The sequence below is a fragment of the Medicago sativa genome, chromosome 7, assembly GCF_051527215.1.
Source record: "Medicago sativa cultivar Bolivia chromosome 7, Bolivia_mono, whole genome shotgun sequence".
Lineage (NCBI taxonomy): Eukaryota > Viridiplantae > Streptophyta > Magnoliopsida > Fabales > Fabaceae > Medicago > Medicago sativa.
Genome location: NC_140755.1, coordinates 10,402,637 through 10,421,211, shown reverse-complemented (window position 1 = coordinate 10,421,211; position 18,575 = coordinate 10,402,637). Strand labels below are relative to the sequence as shown.

Below are 18,575 nucleotides of genomic sequence, written 5' to 3'. Positions count from 1 at the left end.
TGTTTTGGCATGTGGTTCTTGTTTCTATATGATTAATATTTATATGCTATTAAAATGAGAATTACTTATGTTATTAATTTCCAGCTTACATAGCTTTTAATCCAGAAATAAACTACCCAATATTCATATTTTTCAATATTTTTGTTGTTTGATTATAGTATTAATCCTAACATTATGCAGAAGAAAAGATATGAAAGAAATAAAAGAAAATGTCAAAATAACTCATAATATATAAATCCTTTAAACAAAGGAAAAAAAACTAATCAACACAATCTGTTTTCCATAATTTTTACAAATTCAATGAAATCAATTCTTCCATCTTGATTTCCATCAAAATTCTTGATCATCTTGTGACAACTCTTAACTTCTGAACCTTCCTTAAATCCCAAAATACACATAACTCTTCGCAACTCCATTGCATCAATAAATCCATCTTTATTCTCATCAAAAACATCGAAAGCCATCTTCACTTCCTCCAAACTTGGCTCATTCTCATCAAACAATTCAGAAAGTTCCTTTGAACCATATTTTTCTTCAAGTTCATCACTTTCTGAGCTGCAAAAAATTCCCATTTTCGCCATCACCGCTTCAACTTCATCCCTCTTAATCTCTCCACTTTCTCGGCTTACATTCGAGTCTCTGCTAACGTTCGATTCAGTTTCTGATAACTGCTTCTCTCCCTTTACTTCTAAGTCACCGGAACGAAGTTGGCAGAGAAGGAAAAACCAAAAACTCGAGAAGAACTTATATATTCTAATGAATAATGTTGAATACATGAAAAAATCTATCAAACCAAACAAAGTTGAGTTGCTTTCATCATTCTGTAATGTGTTCTCCTCTGCAATAAGATAAACAAGTTGGCGAAAAACCATGTTTGCAAATATACTAAAAACTCAAAAAAAATAGTTGAATATGTAGAATTCTATGACCCTTTGTGCAAGGTTCAAATTTTGTTAAGTTTTTATTTTAGTCTAAGAAGATGGAGAATATGTTATTGTGATTTGAAAGTGTGGATGAATGAACTATGTAGGGCTTGTTATATAATTGAAAAAATAGGACAATTTTGAATTGTGTAGGAAGGTGCATGACAAGTTCATTTTTTTAGAGACGGTGCAAAGAAAATGATGGTTATAATAATAAAGGCATGGTAGGTTATTTCTTGACAACATCAAAGGAAATTTCTTGTTATTCCAACATAAATGGAGTGTCTATTTAGTTGTTCTATGGTCATGGTCAAGTTGGCCTGCTTTTTTCTTGTCTGTTTATGCTTTGATTCTGTCTTCAATATATTATTATATTTGTGATATTTTGGGTAGGATTTGTGGTATTTGAAAATTGGACAGATATTTTTCAGTGGTTTCCTAGAAGTTGTGTCTGAAATTTTTGGTCAATGTCATATTTCCACTTACTCTACTACCTCTTTATACCACTTAGGTCTCAATTATTAAAAAAAAAAATTCAAATAAAGTTGATGAATTTGATTCAAATTTTTAATCAAATATATCAATTGTATTTGATTTTTTTTCTTATATTTAAGACCAGAGAAAATATTATTATATACAATTATAAAGATATCTCCAAAATTATTAACTATTGATTAACATATATTCACATTTTATCCTTCGAAAAAGAATCTATTCACATTTTATATGAAGTTGGCGTGTTTATTTAATTTTTATAGACGAATTGACAGCCACCATCTAAAACTAAGTGTATGTTTGGTTTTACGGTGACAAAAATTGATTTTTAATAGATTGATTTTGTAAAGTCGATTCTACTTAAAAGTAAGTTGAATGTTAAATGGTTTACATTTAGATACATTTACGTAAAAGTGAGTTGAGCAATAATATAAAGTGTAAAAATCATGTTTAGACGAAAAAAAACTACAAATCCCAACTTCAGATAAAATCAATTCTAGAGACAAAATCAAACTCGAGAGAAACCAAACATGACAAAATCAATTTGACACCTTTAAAATCAATTATGACCGTTCTAAACGTGAAACCATACATCCAGTAATGCACATAACTACGAGTTTTCATATGGAATTTCCCATGCTGGTGAGTTTACTTATTTGAAAAGGTAAGAAATAATTTGTGAAGACTTGAATAGCGTGTGTCACCGTTTTACAAGTCCATGCATGTGAACGGTTTTGTCTTCTTGCATGTCAAGTCTCACCCTTTGCATCTTTCAACAAATTTTAAATAAGAAGTTTAAGTTTATGATTTGTTAATATTAAATTTAACCTCTTTCAACAAATGCTTGAATGTAGTAGTCTTTGTTTCTGTTGCGCGAGGTGTCTTTAGGGTGGCAAATTTGGAATTTTGAAAAATATGGGGACCAACTTGCAAATTTGAAAAATTTATTAGAACGAATAAATGTTAAATTTCTAGGTTTTATGTTACATTTGAAATTCTCTAAATTTAACTTGGATAAAAATACTTCACAAATCTCCATCATTTTAAAAATTCTCCAAATTACTCATCCAAACAATGAAATTAATTTAAATTCCCACAAAATATTACATTACCTAAAAAATATCTCCATCCAAACATAATCTAAAAGTTTTTTGGGTTAATTATGTTTTTGGTCCCTACAAAATTGCGACCTTGTAAGTTTAGTCCTTACTTAATTTTAATAGCATTTTTAATCCCTACAAAAAAAAATTTACTTATAATTTTAGTCCCTGCTAAAATAAATTTTGTTTAATTATCCTTAAACTCTTAAATTTTTTAACGATTCTTTTTATACAAGTTTAGAACACTATGAAAGGTTCATTTACTAAAATTTATAATTTTTTAACATGAAATAAATTAAATATGAATTTTTTAAAACGACAAAAGTTTAAGATATAAGTAACAAAAATATGGACGTAGAAATCAAATTTTTGCGATATTTTTTTCGGAGGACCTTTTAATAACGTTCTTAACACGCCTGTAAAAAATTGTTGAAAAACTTAAGAGTTTAAGCATAAATTAAACAAATTTGGATTGAGTAAGGACTAATATTGAGTGCAGAAATTTTTTGTAGGGATTAAAAATGCTATTAAAATTAAGTAAGGACTAAACTTACAAGATCGCAATTTTGTAGGGACCAAAAACATAATTAACCCAAGTTTTTTTTAATGGTGTGCTCCTTTAAGTTGTGGTCGTGTGGATCAGTGTCGCAACAACAGGCACAGACGTGCGCCCCTCCAGCCAACAATATATGAGCAGGTTTTTAAAGGGAGCACGGTTTTGCGCCTCAGAAGCACGACTGTGCACGTTATGCAGTTAGAAAAAGAGGTTACAAATTCTTGGAATTTGCTCACTATGCCTTGCAATCTGAGTTTAATGATCTGTCTGCGGCTCTATGCTATAAATAGATCCCTTATAAGACTTGTAACACATCTTAGAATGTTTGTGAACTTACTCTAAGTTGAAATCAAAGTTTTACATTGTTCTAAACTTATTCTTATTTTTTCTGCACTTTAGATTTCTTGCTCTTTGCATTTTTGTTCTTTACTTTTCTGCACTTTATTTTCCAACACTTTATATTTCTAGTTGTTTATTTTCATGCCTTTAAATTCCATGTCTTTATATTTTAATCCCTTGTCTACTATGGTCATGAGTGAGTAGACTCTTCTAGTCTTGAGATTGTTGGACGAATCTAATGATTAAATTTATTCAACCCAACTTTAGACTCTATTTTATTAAAATTCATTTTCTAATCTAATCTCATCGTTATGGATGTCGTTTTTCAGTGGTTGGTTAGTATAGGAGTCAGTTTTAGGGGGATGTTTATTTTGGGGGGGTGTTGTCCTTATGGGTGTTGATCGCATGGTTGTTGGTGTTTGTTTTCGGGTGTTCCGCCTATATACGGCGCCTTAGTTTGTACTTTCTGTAACATCGTTCTCTGTTCATCTTGTGCAGAGACCTGGTTTTTAATAAAATTTTGCTGATTCAAAAAAAAAAATCTAATCTCATCGTTGTTTAATCTAATAACTAATATCAAACGAAGGACCGAAAAGTGAAGTTTAATATTGTTATTTCATCATCTTAAATATCAAATGAAGAACCGAAAGGTGAAGTTTGATATTAGATCAAATGAGATTAGACAAGATAAACAAAACATGAAAATAGTTTTGAGAGTCTTGGGATAATAAGACTACACTTCAAGGGTCTTGATTATTATTGAGATACATTTATGTATTTTGAAAGGAAACATAAAATACCAAAGAACACATTGTTCTTAGAATTGAATTTACATAAAATTGAGAAATAGATAGGAAATGTTTAGAATTTGACATTATGATCAAACAACAATCTAATCTCATGATGCTTTTTAACCTGAATCTTAAAACCAAGCAATTCATAAACTCAAACAACTTAATCGTTTTTAGCTAATCAAAACTAAGAAATAGATTGGTAATTACTTCAACTCCCTGTGAATCGATATTTTTACTACTCGATAGAACTGTACACTTACGGATTTATATCATGCATTTTTTATTTATTTTACAGATTATTGAGTGCATTGGTTATGCATTGTTTCCGAAATTCTTTATTTTTATTTTCTCCATAACTACTTTGTAGCACCTTTCTTTTGCTTCCATCCTTCTGTCATTTGACTCTACTCAAGAACATGTCTCCTATCTGCAACTCTTCTAAGCGGGTCGAGTATATTTTTTTTCATTGAAGCATATGGAAAGAGAAGAATCATGGTGATTATCATGAAACTAAAACTATTGAATGAATAAAGTGATTTTCATTGATCATAATAGTTGGTTACACACTTATTTATATGTATACGAGAGCATACAATAAGAAAGCTATACATGTTGTAGAGTATTGAAGCTAAACCCTAAGCTAACTAGGTAACTTGCTGCGCAAGTTATCTTCTTCTTCCTTATTATGTAATAGCCCCCCACAAGCTGGAGGTTGATAAATGTCAATCAAACCCAGCTTGGATAATAATGTAGCAAAAGGTTGAGGAAGGAGAGGTTTAGTAAAGAAATCAGCCAACTGATCTTGGGAAGAGACAGGAAGAAGCTTCAGAATTCCTGCATGAAGTTTTTCCCTGACTATGTGGCAATCAATGTCCAAATGTTTAGTTCTCTCATGGAAAACTGGATTGGCTGCTATGTGTAAAGCACTTTGGTTGTCACAAAACAACACAGGAAGCTTGGTACATTGAACATGTAAATCTCTGAGCAAATAGAGGAGCCACTGAAGTTCACAAGTGGCTGAAGCCAATGCCCTATACTCAGCCTCAGAAGAAGATCTAGATACAGTCAATTGCTTCTTTGTTCTCCAGGAAATCAATGAATTGCCAAGGAAGAAGCATTGTCCACTAATGGATCTTCTGGAGTCAATACAGCCTGCCCAGTCAGCATCAGAGAAGCCTTGCAAATATAAAGAAGAACTTCTGGGAAAATGAAGACCCTTGCCAGGACAACCCTTAAGATACTTGAGAACTCTGAGAGCAGCTTGATGATGAGTCTGAGTAGGTTTAGAAAGAAATTGGCTCAGTTGCTGTGTAACAAAAGTGATATCAGGTCTTGTAGTAGTGAGATACAAAAGCCTGCCCACCAATCTTCTGTAGGAAGAAATATCTTCATAAGGAGGGGAAGCATCATTGTGAAGTTTGATGGAGGGATCTGATGGAGTGGAAACAGGTTTGGAACCAATGGAGCCTGAATCAGATAAAAGGTCTAAGCAGTATTTTCTTTGACACAATGAAATACCAAGCTTAGAGTGAGCAACTTCAAGGCCAAGAAAATATTTAAGTTGACCTAAATCCTTGATTTTGAATGAAGCATGCAGTATGGATTTGATATGATCAAATTCTGATAAAGTGTCTCCAGCTAGTATGATATCATCAACATATACTAGCAACACAGTAAAAGATGATGCAGTTTGCTTAATGAATAAAGAATGGTCAGATGTGGCCTGAATATAATGTTCTTGAAGCAAGACAGAAGTCAACTTCTCATACCATTTTCTGCTTGCCTATTTGAGGCCATAAAGGGATTTAAGTAGCTTGCATACTTGATTTGGTTTAGAGGATGAAACACCAGGAGGTAATGTCATGTAAACATCCTCTTGCAATTCACCATGAAGAAAGGCATTGTTGACATCAAGTTGATGCAAATGCCAAGAATGAAGAGAGGCAAGAGCAAGAACCAATCTAACTGTTGTCATTTTAGCCACTGGTGAGTATGTATCAAAGAAGTCAAGCCCTTCAATCTGGTTATATCCCTTAGCTACCAATCTTGCCTTATATCTTTCAATGGACCCATCTGCATGATATTTAACCCTATATATCCATCTGCAACCAATAGGTTTCACATGCTCTGGTAAATCAACCAACTTCCAAGTACCAGTTGACTCAAGGGCTGAAAGCTCAACTTGCATAGCTTGTCTCCAACACTCAAATTTGTTTGCCTCAGTAAAAGATGTAGGTTCAGGATTTGAATGTATGGAAAAAATGAAAGAAGAGTGTTGGTCAGACAAATTATGATGAGAAACATAGTTAGAAATATGATAAGAAGATGCATGAATATTATTACACACATAATCTTGAAGATAAGAGGGAGTGGTTAAATTTCTGGTTGATTTTCTAAGTGGAACAGACTCAGATGGGGTAGGTGAAGGAATATCAGAAGTGTCATGAAAAGAAAGAGGAGGGTCATCAATAATGGGAGGAGGGATGGGAACAACATCTGGTAATGTGGAAATAGGTTTACTAGGAGTAGAAGAAAAATATTCCCATTGGGAAGTAATAGAGTCTGGATTGGTAAGGTAGGTGATAGAATCCTGGCAAGTGCACCAAATACTATCGAAGTAGTAAAAATATCGATCCCACGAGGACTGTTTTTAACTTCAACAATTCAATTTTGTTATATAATTAGGATGTATAAAATTTATTTTGTTTTGCCACTAGGCAGTAGATTTGGTTTGATTTTAATTAAATCAAGAAACAGAAATAAGTTGATTAAGAAAATATGGAGAGAGAGATGAGATCAGGTCTGTCGAATCCTCTATGTTTCCCCTAATTGGTTACTGCACCTATTATTACTAATGATTCTCTAGTTTCACGATAGTTAACAAATTAGCCCTAATCAATCCCTTGAGTTAGGACCCTCTTTTTAAACTACAGCCCCTAATTCCTTAGATGGTCTAATAATCATCAAAGGTTTAAGCACGTTAACCTAATATCACTAACAAACGATTATCCATTCCTAGACTAACCATGTTTATTAGAACAATTCAATTAGGTCTAAGTCGAAAGCTATGGTCAGTAGTCATTCGTTCTCACAAAATCATGTTTATATTTGATCAGGATATAAAAAGCATTAAGAACAATTGAATTGAATGAAAACTAGAATATCATTAATAAGTAATAGAGTTTCACAACAACATGTATCAATTAGGGTTACATAGATTCATCTCTGACCTAATCTCTGAGAGATTTAGCTACTCATAATCGAGTTTACAAATAGCATAATCAATGAAATAATTAAAACATACATGAATTGGTAAAAGGATGAAGAAATCGCCCTTCTAGCCGTCTCTGATGTCTCAAAATCGCACTTTGCTCTCCAAAATCGTAACCTTTGTTCTTCAGATTGAGTGCAGTATTTATAGAAGTCATGGGCCTGACCCGTCAAAATCGCGCCGCGCCATGTATATAGGCGTGCCGCGATTTCCCTCAAACAGGGAGGATGTAATTTTGCTTCAAAAATCGCAGCACGGCTTGAAATTGGCGTGGCGCGATTTCCTTCGAACAGACTTCAATATTTAAGTTTTTTTGCACTCCAGAACAGTATAAATTGCATGAGAACTCTATCAAAATGTCACAATAAGTCCCTAATATTACGTAATGACAGAATGTCATCACAACCCCAAACTCAAACCATTCCTTGTCCTCAAGGAATTTGCTTGCAACAGTGACAAATGACAGTAAAATAACAGTTACCTGACAAAACGATAGTACCCAAAAGTTCATTCTCCTTCTAGCTAAAGATGAGCTAGTTGACTTGTTCGCATCCACCAATTCACAACTCCTCGCATCAAATTGAAACAGGGTTCTACCAGTCGACATGCAGGTCTACATATTACCATACGCTTGAAAAGTTTCTAAACATCAATCAAAGTCAATATCATTACACACTTTTGAGGTCTTTAGGGTTATAACGGGGCTTAGGTGAAAGGTGGGATATATTTGGATAAGTAGGCTACACAAAATTTGAGTTAGGCATTCCTACGGAAATTGAAGCACAAAATTCAATCCTTCAATCATTCACCTTGTGGAATAACAATCAATGCAAAGGTACTAGAGAATATTTTTAACATTTAGGGACACTCGAGTTTGAAGTTACTCGGATTTTCAATGTTTTGTCCCTTTTTCATCATTCAATTTCTTTCTTTTTTTTTTTGATACACCATTTTTATGTGTATATTTTGCATGACAATTTCATAATTCTTTCATTTTTGTTCTCTAATTCTCTAGTACCCCCACCCCAAACTTAGTTGGTTGCAAATTCCAATAGCAACCCCAAACTTAATCTTTAGCAACATTCTACAATGCCTTAACTCAGAAATTCATTAAGGGACAAGTCCTAAAAGTCTCTAGGCTTGTAATGTAGTTTGTCACCGAACAAAAAGTTCTAATCCTACCGGCTCACAATTGGTTAAGAAAGGATAAATTCAACAAATTAAAACAGGGTAGGCTTCAAAAAGGCTCACAGGACCAAGCACTTTTGCCTCAGTGTGTAATTGACAAAGACCAATCAATAATAGAGAAACAATGCAAGTTCTAGAAATGTAGTTGCATGGAAAACTAATCTAAATATAAGTAAATTGAAAAATAAATTTGGCAATGAACCTTATGGCTGAGATTTCTGGGAGTATGTGACTACCTAGCAACGCCGTACACTTCGCCTTTGAATCAAGTCACCCCTCCTTTAGAACTTTTGGAATACCGTTTCATCAAACAACTGTTACTAAACTGGAATAGGTCACATGAAACAAAATAAATTCATTAATAATAAACAAGTGCAGGAGCAATTACAATAGGGAAATAGTTCAATGGACTTCGACATTAAAAAGAAAATAAAAACTGAATGTATTGAAAAACAAAGTAAATCTAGTGGGTTGCCTCCCACCCAGCGCTTCTTTATCGTCACTAGCTTGACTGCTAAGGATCCTCAGAGGTCCTTCAGAATGAGTGCCACCCTTCCTTTAGGTAGGTCGCCACCTAGGTATGGTTTAACTCTTTGTCCATTAACTTTGAAACTTCGATCTCCTTCAGGTGTCACTAGTTCAACAGCTCCATATGGTGACACACTTTTGACCAAGAATGGTCCAGACCATTTTGACTTGAGCTTCCCAGGAAACAGCTTCAACCTGGAATTATACAACAAAACTAGTTGTCCACAGTTAATATCCCTAGGCACTAAGTTTTTGTCATGATACCTTTTTGTCCTGGCTTTATAGATGAGTGCATTTTCATACGCTCTAAGCCTCATCTCCTCAAGTTCATTAAGTTTCAAAATTATTTTCTTACCAGCGGCTACTTGATCAAAATTCAAGGCCTTAATGGCCCAATAAGCTTTATGTTCCAGCTCGACTGGAAGATGACATGCCTTCCCATATACTAACTGATAGGGTGAGAACCAAAGATGGGTCTTAAAGGCTGTCCTATATGCCCACAGTGCGTCATCTAATTTCCTAGACCAATCTTTCCTATTTGACGCAACTGTCTTCTCCAGAATCTGTTTCAGCTGTCGGTTTGAAACCTCTGCTTGACCACTAGTTTGTGGGTGATAGGGAGTTGCAACTTTGTGCTTAATGTTATACTTTTTGAGCACATTTTCAAGAAAATTATTGCAAAAATGCTTCCCCCCATCACTGATCAATACTCTAGGGGTTCCAAACCTAGTGAAAATATTCTTTTGAAGGAAGTTGACAACCGTTTTGGCATCATTAGCAACACATGGTATCGCTTCAACCCACTTTGTGACATAATCAACACAGACTAGAATATGGAGATAAGAGTAAGAGGAAGGGAATGGTCCCATAAAATCAATACCCCAACAATCAAATGGTTCAACTTCAATGATTCCTTTTAGGGGCATTTCATTCCTCTTTGATATGTTACCTGTCCTTTGGCATTTTTCACATCTTGTGACGAAGTCGTGGCAATCTTTGAAAAGGGTGGGCCACCAGAATCCACTTTGCAAAATTTTTGCAGCTGTTCTTTCTCCACTGTGGTGGCCTCCATAAGCTGAGCTATGGCAGTGCCACATGATACTATGGGCTTCCTCACCTACAACACAACGTCTAATCAAACCGTCAGTACCTACCTTAAACAGATACGGGTCATCCCACAAGTAGTGGTTTGCATCTTTGAAGAACTTTTTCCTCTGAGGGTAGGTCAGATCATCAGGAACTATGTTGCCGGCCTTAAAGTTTGCCATGTCAGCAAACCAAGGTCTTTCTCCAATAGCAAACAGCTGTTCATCGGGGAACTCGGCCTTGATGGCCTTCTCCTTCTTTGTTACCTCGTCATTCTCCAGCCTTGAGAGGTGGTCAGCTACCACGTTCTCGACTCCCTTCTTGTCACGAATTTCAAGATCAAATTCTTGCAATAATAGGATCCACCTCAACAGTCGAGGCTTTGAATCCCCTTTTGTTAAGAGATATTTGAGAGCTGCATGATCTGTAAAAACAATGACTTTGGAGCCTATTAGATAAGAACGAAATTTTCCAATGCAAAGATTACCGCAAGCAATTCCTTTTCAGTTGTGGAATAGTTAACTTGATTTTCATTTAAAACCTTGCTTGCATAGTAAATTGCATGAAAAAATTTGTTCTTGCGTTGGCCTAGGACTGCACCAACAGCATAATCACTTGCATCACACATAAGTTCAAAAGGTAAATCCCAATCGGGTGCAATGATTATTGGTGCAGTTACCAACTTGTTTTTAATCAAAGAAAAAGCATTTAGACATTCAGAATCAAAATTAAACTCGTTTTCTTTGACCAAGAGGTTACAGAGGGGTTTGGAAATTTTAGAAAAGTCTTTTATGAACCGCCGATAGAAACCGGCATGCCCCAAGAAACTCCTCACTCCTTTAACATTGATTGGTGGAGGAAGTTTCTCTATAACCTCTATCTTAGCTTGGTCCACTTCAATGCCTTTAGCACTTATCTTATGCCCCAAAACTATACCTTCGGTTACCATAAAATGACATTTTTCCCAATTCAAAACAAGGTTAGTTTCGGTGCATCTTTTAAGTACAACATTTAAATGGAACAAGCATTGATCAAAAGACTTACCAAAAACAGAAAAGTCGTCCATAAATACCTCAATGTTCTTCTCTATCATATCAGAGAAGATGGAAAGCATGCACCTTTGAAAGGTTGCCGGCGCATTACACAGCCCAAAGGGCATCCTTCGATAAGCAAACACACCGAATGGACAAGTGAAGGCAGTCTTTTCTTGATCTTCCGGAGCCACTGCAATTTGATTATACCCTGAATACCCATCCAAGAAGCAATAAAAGGCTTGGCCAGCCAGTCTCTCAATCATTTGATCCATGAATGGTAATGGAAAGTGGTCCTTTCTTGTTGCGGTATTCAACCTCCGGTAGTCTATACACATTCTCCAACCAGTGACGGTGCGGGTAGGTATCAATTCATTTTTTTCATTTGCTACCACCGTCATTCCTCCTTTCTTGGGTACCACATGAACTGGACTTACCCATGAGCTATCTGAGATAGGGTAGATCATACCTGCATCTAGTAACTTCAGCACCTCTTTCTTTACCACTTCCTTCATTGTTGGGTTAAGTCTCCTTTGAGGTTGAACCACCGGTTTGTATTCAGCCTCCATGTGTATTTTATGCATGCAATAAGCTGGACTAATACCCTTTAAATCAGAAATGTTCCACCTCAAAGCTCCTTGATTGTCTCTTAACACCCTCATCAATTTTTCTTCTTCCAAAGGTGTCAAGGTATTGCTGATGATTACTGGTTTAGAGGCATCCTTAGTGAGAAAAACATATTTCAAGTGAGAAGGGAGTTCTTTTAATTCTGGATTTTTCTCTCCTTCTCCACTTAAAATAGGAGCATCTATAGAGTGCTTACCCATTAATTCTTCTGTTTTTACCGGACCCAACTCTTGCTTGCTTGCTGCTAGTTGCTTCACACAATCACTTACTTCAAGATCTTCATCATCTTCACCTTTTTCTATAGAATTCACAATTGCACGTTCAAGAGAGTGTGTTGGTTGATGTTCACAAGAGTCATCTTTAACTATTTCTTCAACAATGTCAATCCGGTAACACTTGGGATTTTCATCTTTGTGCTTCATGGCCTCAAATATATTAAACACTACTTGCTCCTTATGGAATCTCAACATTAGCTCTCCTTTCTCAATGTCAATCAAAGCACGGCCAGTTGCAAGGAAAGGTCTTCCTAGAATGAGTGGCATATCCTCATCTTCAGCCATATCTAAGATCACAAAATCTGCCGGGAACACCAAGTCATTAACCTTGACTAGCACATCTTCAAGCACACCGAAAGGATAAGAGATTGACCGATCAACTAAAGTAATGGTCATTCTTGTTGGTTTTGGTTCCCCACACTTAAGCTTCTTCATCATTGAAAGAGGCATCAGATTTATACTTGCTCCCAAGTCACATAAAGCTCTTCCAATGTCTACCGGTCCAATTGAACAAGGGATAGTAAAAGCACCAGGATCCTTCAGCTTAGGTGGCAGCTTCTTTTGAAGAATAGCACTACAGTTTTCAGAAAGTGCAATGTTCTCATCATCCTTAGGCTTCCTTCGTTTAGTCAACAAGTCTTTCATGAACTTAGCATACAACGGCATTTGATCAAGAGCTTCGCCGAAAGGAATGTTCACCTGAAGTTGTGAGAAAAGTTGCATGAACTTCTTGAATTGACCTTCATCCTTTTCTTTCTTCTTTGAAAGGTGAGGGTATGGAAGCTTCACATATGATGGAATAACCTGTGGTTTGTCTCCATCTTTCAAAATTTGACTCTTCGACTTCCTCAAGATTGAATCTTCATCAATTAACTTCTCACTTTTTTCTCCCTCTATTTTTTTCTTCCTTTCATTTTCAACTACTCCATTATCATTTTCTTTTTCAACTACACCCTCATCATTTTTTTCAACTACACCGTTCTCCTCCATCTCAACTACTTCATCAACCTTCTTTTGAGCTCTTGGAACTAAAGGTGTCAAAACCTTTTTGCTCCTCAATTCAATAGCATTACAAGACTCATTCTTAGGGTTATCTTTAGTGTTACCTGAGAATCCGCCTTTGTTTTGTTCAGCCAACTGCTTAGCCAATTGCCCCAGTTGAGTTTCAAGCATCTTCCTAGAAGCTTCATTGTTCTTTCTTTCAGCTTCTTGACTCTTCTTCATCTCTTCAAAGTTGCCTTGAGTCATCTTCATGAAGTTCATCATAGTTTCCTCAAGAGCTGATGGCTTCCTTTGTTGTTGTTGAGGAGGAGTGAGCATCTGAGAGTTCAAAGCATTGTTATTTGAGTAGCTTAGATTTGGATGCTTATTGATGCCTGAATTGTAGTATTGATTCTGCCTTTGATAACCTCCCATGAAGTTAGCTTCTTCACTTGATCCTTCTGGAACACACTCACCGTTGGGATGTTCTTCACCACATAAGTCACATTTGATTGCAGCTACTTGTTGTTGCTTATGAGCCAAAGTGAAGCCTTGAAACTCCTTAGTTAGAGCTTCGATTTGTTTGTTCATAGCTGCTTGGTTCGCAAGGATAGCAGTTTGTTCACTCACCCCAAACACTCCTCTTTCTTTCTTTTTAGCTTGATCACGATACTCATTGCCAGCCATGTTTTCAATTAGAGCTTGTACTTCATGATCAGTTTTGCTTTTGAGACTACCTCCCGCGGAAGCATCTAAGAACATTCTAGTGTTTGGAGTCACCCCCTCAGTGAAGATTTGGAGGTATTGTTTCTCGGTGAACTCATGATTTGGGCATCTCTTAAGAAGTAAGTTAAATCGCTCCCAAGCATCATATAATGATTCACCTTCTCCTTGCTTGAAGTTAGAGATCTCCATCTTCTTTTCCCAATATTTAGACATAGGGAAATATTTCTCCAAGAACTTCAGCTCTAACTCTTCCCATGTTTGGACAGTCCCGTTTGGTATTGTCAGCAACCAATCTTTTGCTCTTCCCGTCAAGGTGAAAGGAAACAGCCTTAGCTTCTTTTGTGCTTCAGTCACGGAGGCTGGTTGCACACAAAACTCGCAGGTTTCAGCAAAGCGGCTCAAGTGTTCATGAGGACTCATAGCTTCAGTCCCATCGAATTGCTTGTCCCTCAAACCGTTGAGGACAGTTGTCTTGATGTCGAAAGCTACAGGGTTAGCTGGTTGAAAAGTGTGGGTCAGTTGACCGCGATGAGTGGCTAACCCGTAGTCTCCTAGCTTAGGTCTCGGTGGTACAACTCCTTCTCCTTCCATAGTTGCAGATTTAGGAGAAGAGATTGTTTCAGATTCAGTTGAGAGTGGCTCCGGTATTTGTTCTCGAACACCCGGTGGAACGGACTGAGCTAACCTTTGCGATCGGACAGCTTTCCGAAGTGCTCTAGCAGTCCTTTCAATTTCCGGATCGTATTCTAGGTCGTCTGAGCTCTGTTTACCTCGCATAAACAGCAAAATACCTTAGTAGCACTGCACAACGCAAAGTAATCAAGTGAATATGAAAACAGAAAAATAAAAATTAAAAACAGAAAAGTAAATTGCAAAAACCCTAAATTATAACATAATTGCCTTGTTGAAATAATTCAACAGTCCCCGGCAACGGCGCCAAAAACTTGATAGAATCCTGGCAAGTGCACCAAATACTATCGAAGTAGTAAAAATATCGATCCCACGAGGACTGTTTTTAACTTCAACAATTCAATTTTGTTATATAATTAGGATGTATAAAATTTATTTTGTTTTGCCACTAGGCAGTAGATTTGGTTTGATTTTAATTAAATCAAGAAACAGAAATAAGTTGATTAAGAAAATATGGAGAGAGAGATGAGATCAGGTCTGTCGAATCCTCTATGTTTCCCCTAATTGGTTACTGCACCTATTATTACTAATGATTCTCTAGTTTCACGATAGTTAACAAATTAGCCCTAATCAATCCCTTGAGTTAGGACCCTCTTTTTAAACTACAACCCCTAATTCCTTAGGTGGTCTAATAATCATCAAAGGTTTAAGCACGTTAACCTAATATCACTAACAAACGATTATCCATTCCTAGACTAACCATGTTTATTAGAACAATTCAATTAGGTCTAAGTCGAAAGCTATGGTCAGTAGTCATTCGTTCTCACAAAATCATGTTTATATTTGATCAGGATATAAAAAGCATTAAGAACAATTGAATTGAATGAAAACTAGAATATCATTAATAAGTAATAGAGTTTCACAGCAACATGTATCAATTAGGGTTACATAGATTCATCTCTGACCTAATCTCTGAGAGATTTAGCTACTCATAATCGAGTTTACAAATAGCATAATCAATGAAATAATTAAAACATACATGAATTGGTAAAAGGATGAAGAAATCGCCCTTCTAGCCGTCTCTGATGTCTCAAAATCGCACTTTGCTCTCCAAAATCGTAACCCTTGTTCTTCAGATTGAGTGCAGTATTTATAGAAGTCATGGGCCTGACCCGTCAAAATCGCGCCGCGCCATGTATATAGGCGTGCCGCGATTTCCCTCAAACAGGGAGGATGTAATTTTGCTTCAAAAATCGCAGCACGGCTTGAAATTGGCGTGGCGCGATTTCCTTCGAACAGACTTCAATATTTAAGTTTTTTTGCACTCCAGAACAGTATAAATTGCATGAGAACTCTATCAAAATGTCACAATAAGTCCCTAATATTACGTAATGACAGAATGTCATCAGTAGGGAAGGATGTGTTCATGGAAAATGACATGTCTTGACACAAACACTTCCCTAGAGTGTATGTCTAACAAAGTAAAACCTTTATAACCTGATGTGTAGCCTAGAAAGATGGATTTTCTGGCTCTAGACTGAAGCTTAGTTCTATGTGCATGTAGAGATGAAGCAAAACATAAACAACCAAACACTTTGAAAGATGAAATATCAGGTAATTGATTGTATAAAACTTGAAAAGGAGATTTATGCTGAAGAACAGGAATAGTGATTCTATTAATGAGGAAAACAGCATAAAGAACAACATAAGACCAGTATGAAGATGGTAATTTGGATTGAAAAAGGAGTGCCCTCCCAACATTAAGAATATGTTGATGTTTTCTCTCAACTCTAGCATTTTGCTGAGGAGTTTCAACACAAGACTTTTGGTGTAAGATGCCATGAGAAGCATAGAAATCATTAATCATGAATTCAGGACCATTATCAGTTCTCACAAATTTAGGGGTAACATGAAATTGGTTTTGGATCATGGTTATAAAAGACTTGACATGATGAGAAACTTCTGATTTGGATTTCAGTAAAATGATCCACAAAAACCTGCTATGATCATCAACAATAGTTAAAAAATATTTATGACCATGTATGGAAGAAACTGATAGAGGACCCCATATATCAAGATGTAATAGTTCAAAATTGCAAGAAGCATGAGACATACTAGGAGTAATGGAATGTGCTTTTGTTTTGCAAAGTGACAAATATCACATGTTGCTTTATTATCATTAGTAATAGAGGGATACAAAGATGACATTTTATCCATTCTTTGATGAGATAAATGTCCCAATCTAAAATGCCAAAGGGCTTTAACAGGAATACAATGACTTGAATTACAAGAAATTGAAGAAACAGATGCACTAGGTGCATTTATTGTACTAGAAATAGAGGAAACAGAAGATAAACTGGAACTGTGAAATTTGTAGAGGCCATCATGTTGACTAGCCAAACCAATCATCTTCAGGGATTTCTTGTCCTGTATAATGCATTGATTAGCAGAGAAATGAAACACACAAGATAAAGCATGACACACTTTAGCTACAGAGATAAGATTTAAAGTAAAAGTGGGAGAATATAAGACATTTGTGAGATAAAACTGAGGACTGAAAATAATAGTGTCAGCTTGAGTAAGAGTAACATTGGAACCATTAGGTAAAGTGACATAAACAGGTTTAATGGTGTAAATTGAGTCAAAAAGAGACAATGTGGTGCAAATGTGTTCATTAGCACCTGAATCAAGTAACCAAAGTGAAGTATTAGGTAAAGAGTAGGAATTGACATTGAATATACCTGCAGAAGAAGTGGAAGCAATGTGACTGGAATGAATTTGAGGAGAGGCACTTATATGATTGGTGGTAGGGCCAGGAGAAGGATTGGGAGCTGAGGCAAACAAATTTGCTTGTTGAAGCAATAACACAAGTTGATCAATCTTATCCTGAGCCAAACCAGTACCACCAGAAGCATTACTAGCATCAGAAGTCTCTGCTGAAGCAACATTTGCCTGAGATTGAGCAGGAGCTTGATTTTTGTTAGGGAAACCATGTTTTTGGTAACAAAACTCAATTGTGTGATTGTATCTATTGCAGAAAGTGCAATATCTGAAAGAAGGCTTATTGAAAGAGCCTCTACCACGACCTTGAGGTCTTCTCGCATCTGATGCATTAACCAAAGCAGAACCATCTTCAATAGAAGGAAGAGAAGGAATCAACACATTGTTACTCTCTTCTTGAACAACTAAAGAGAAAACCTTGTTCAAAGATGGTAAAGGATCAAGTAAAAGAACTTGAGTTTTCACAACTGAAAACTGATCATTGAGTCCAGTGTGGAACTGAATGATCTGATCCTCCACTCTGTAATTCTTGTTAGCACGCATTGCAGCACAACTACATTGAACAGGGCAAGTGCAACTGAGAAAAGGACGATGAGAATGCAACTCTTCCCATAAAGCTTTCAATTCAGTGAAGTATTCCAAAACAGACTTTGATCCTTGTCTAAGGTTGTTAATGGAGGAACGAAGATTGGCAATTGGAATACGATCAACTTTGGAAAAACGTTCCTTGAGATCTTGCCAAACTTCAAAAGCAGTGTCATGGAAAACAACCGTTTGAGCAATGGAATCAGAAACAGAGGCTATAAGCCATGACTGAACGAGATGATTACAACGTTCCCATGCGTTTTTGTTGAGATCATCATCATCAGGAACAGGAAGAGTTCCATTGATGAATGCAAGTTTGTTCTTAGCACCAAGAGCACGTTGAATTGACCGGCTCCATGCAAGATAATTGGAACCGTCAAATTTAGGAGAAATCAACACAGAGTGAGGTCCTTCACTCGGATGAACGTAATAGGGAGATTCAGTATCTTGACTAGCTTGTTGATTGCGAACCATGGCGAATCAATGCAAAAACCAGAAATGAAATGGAGAAAAATTGCAACGAATCACGCACAGAAAGAAAAGAAAGAAATCTCAATGAAGAAATTGAGAACAAGAACAAGAAGATTCGTGCAAAACAGAGACGAATCAGAGTGAAAATAGAGAAGAAAAGAAGAAAAGAGAAAGCTTGAGCTTCAAGT

General features: G+C 36.2%; 1 protein-coding gene and 1 pseudogene across 1 annotated transcript; both read right to left on the bottom strand.

Moving 5' to 3' along the window:
• Positions 1-212: 212 nt before the first annotated feature.
• Positions 213-1,021, bottom strand: LOC146904138 (putative calcium-binding protein CML46 pseudogene; annotated as a pseudogene).
• A 3,302-nt stretch (positions 1,022-4,323) lies between these two features.
• On the bottom strand, positions 4,324-18,390 carry LOC146904137 (uncharacterized). The gene is made up of 4 exons (XM_085728237.1): positions 16,666-18,390; positions 6,030-6,797; positions 4,940-5,930; positions 4,324-4,334 (listed from the first exon to the last, which is right to left on the bottom strand). Exons 1-4 carry the CDS (start codon positions 18,388-18,390, stop codon positions 4,324-4,326), a joined length of 3,495 nt encoding a protein of 1,164 aa, XP_085584363.1.
• Positions 18,391-18,575: the final 185 nt, after the last annotated feature.

Excerpts from the sequence above, each read along its gene's own strand:
- LOC146904137 (XM_085728237.1), bottom strand. The coding sequence starts at position 18,390 with ATGGTTCGCAATCAACAAGCTAGTCAAGATACTGAATCTCCCTATTAC. Across the intron at positions 6,798-16,665 it reads AGCACATTCCATTACTCCTA|GATTCTATCACCTACCTTAC; the intron begins GTATGTCTCATG and ends TGCACTTGCCAG. Across the intron at positions 5,931-6,029 it reads CATCCTCTAAACCAAATCAA|GCCACATCTGACCATTCTTT; the intron begins GTATGCAAGCTA and ends CATTATATTCAG.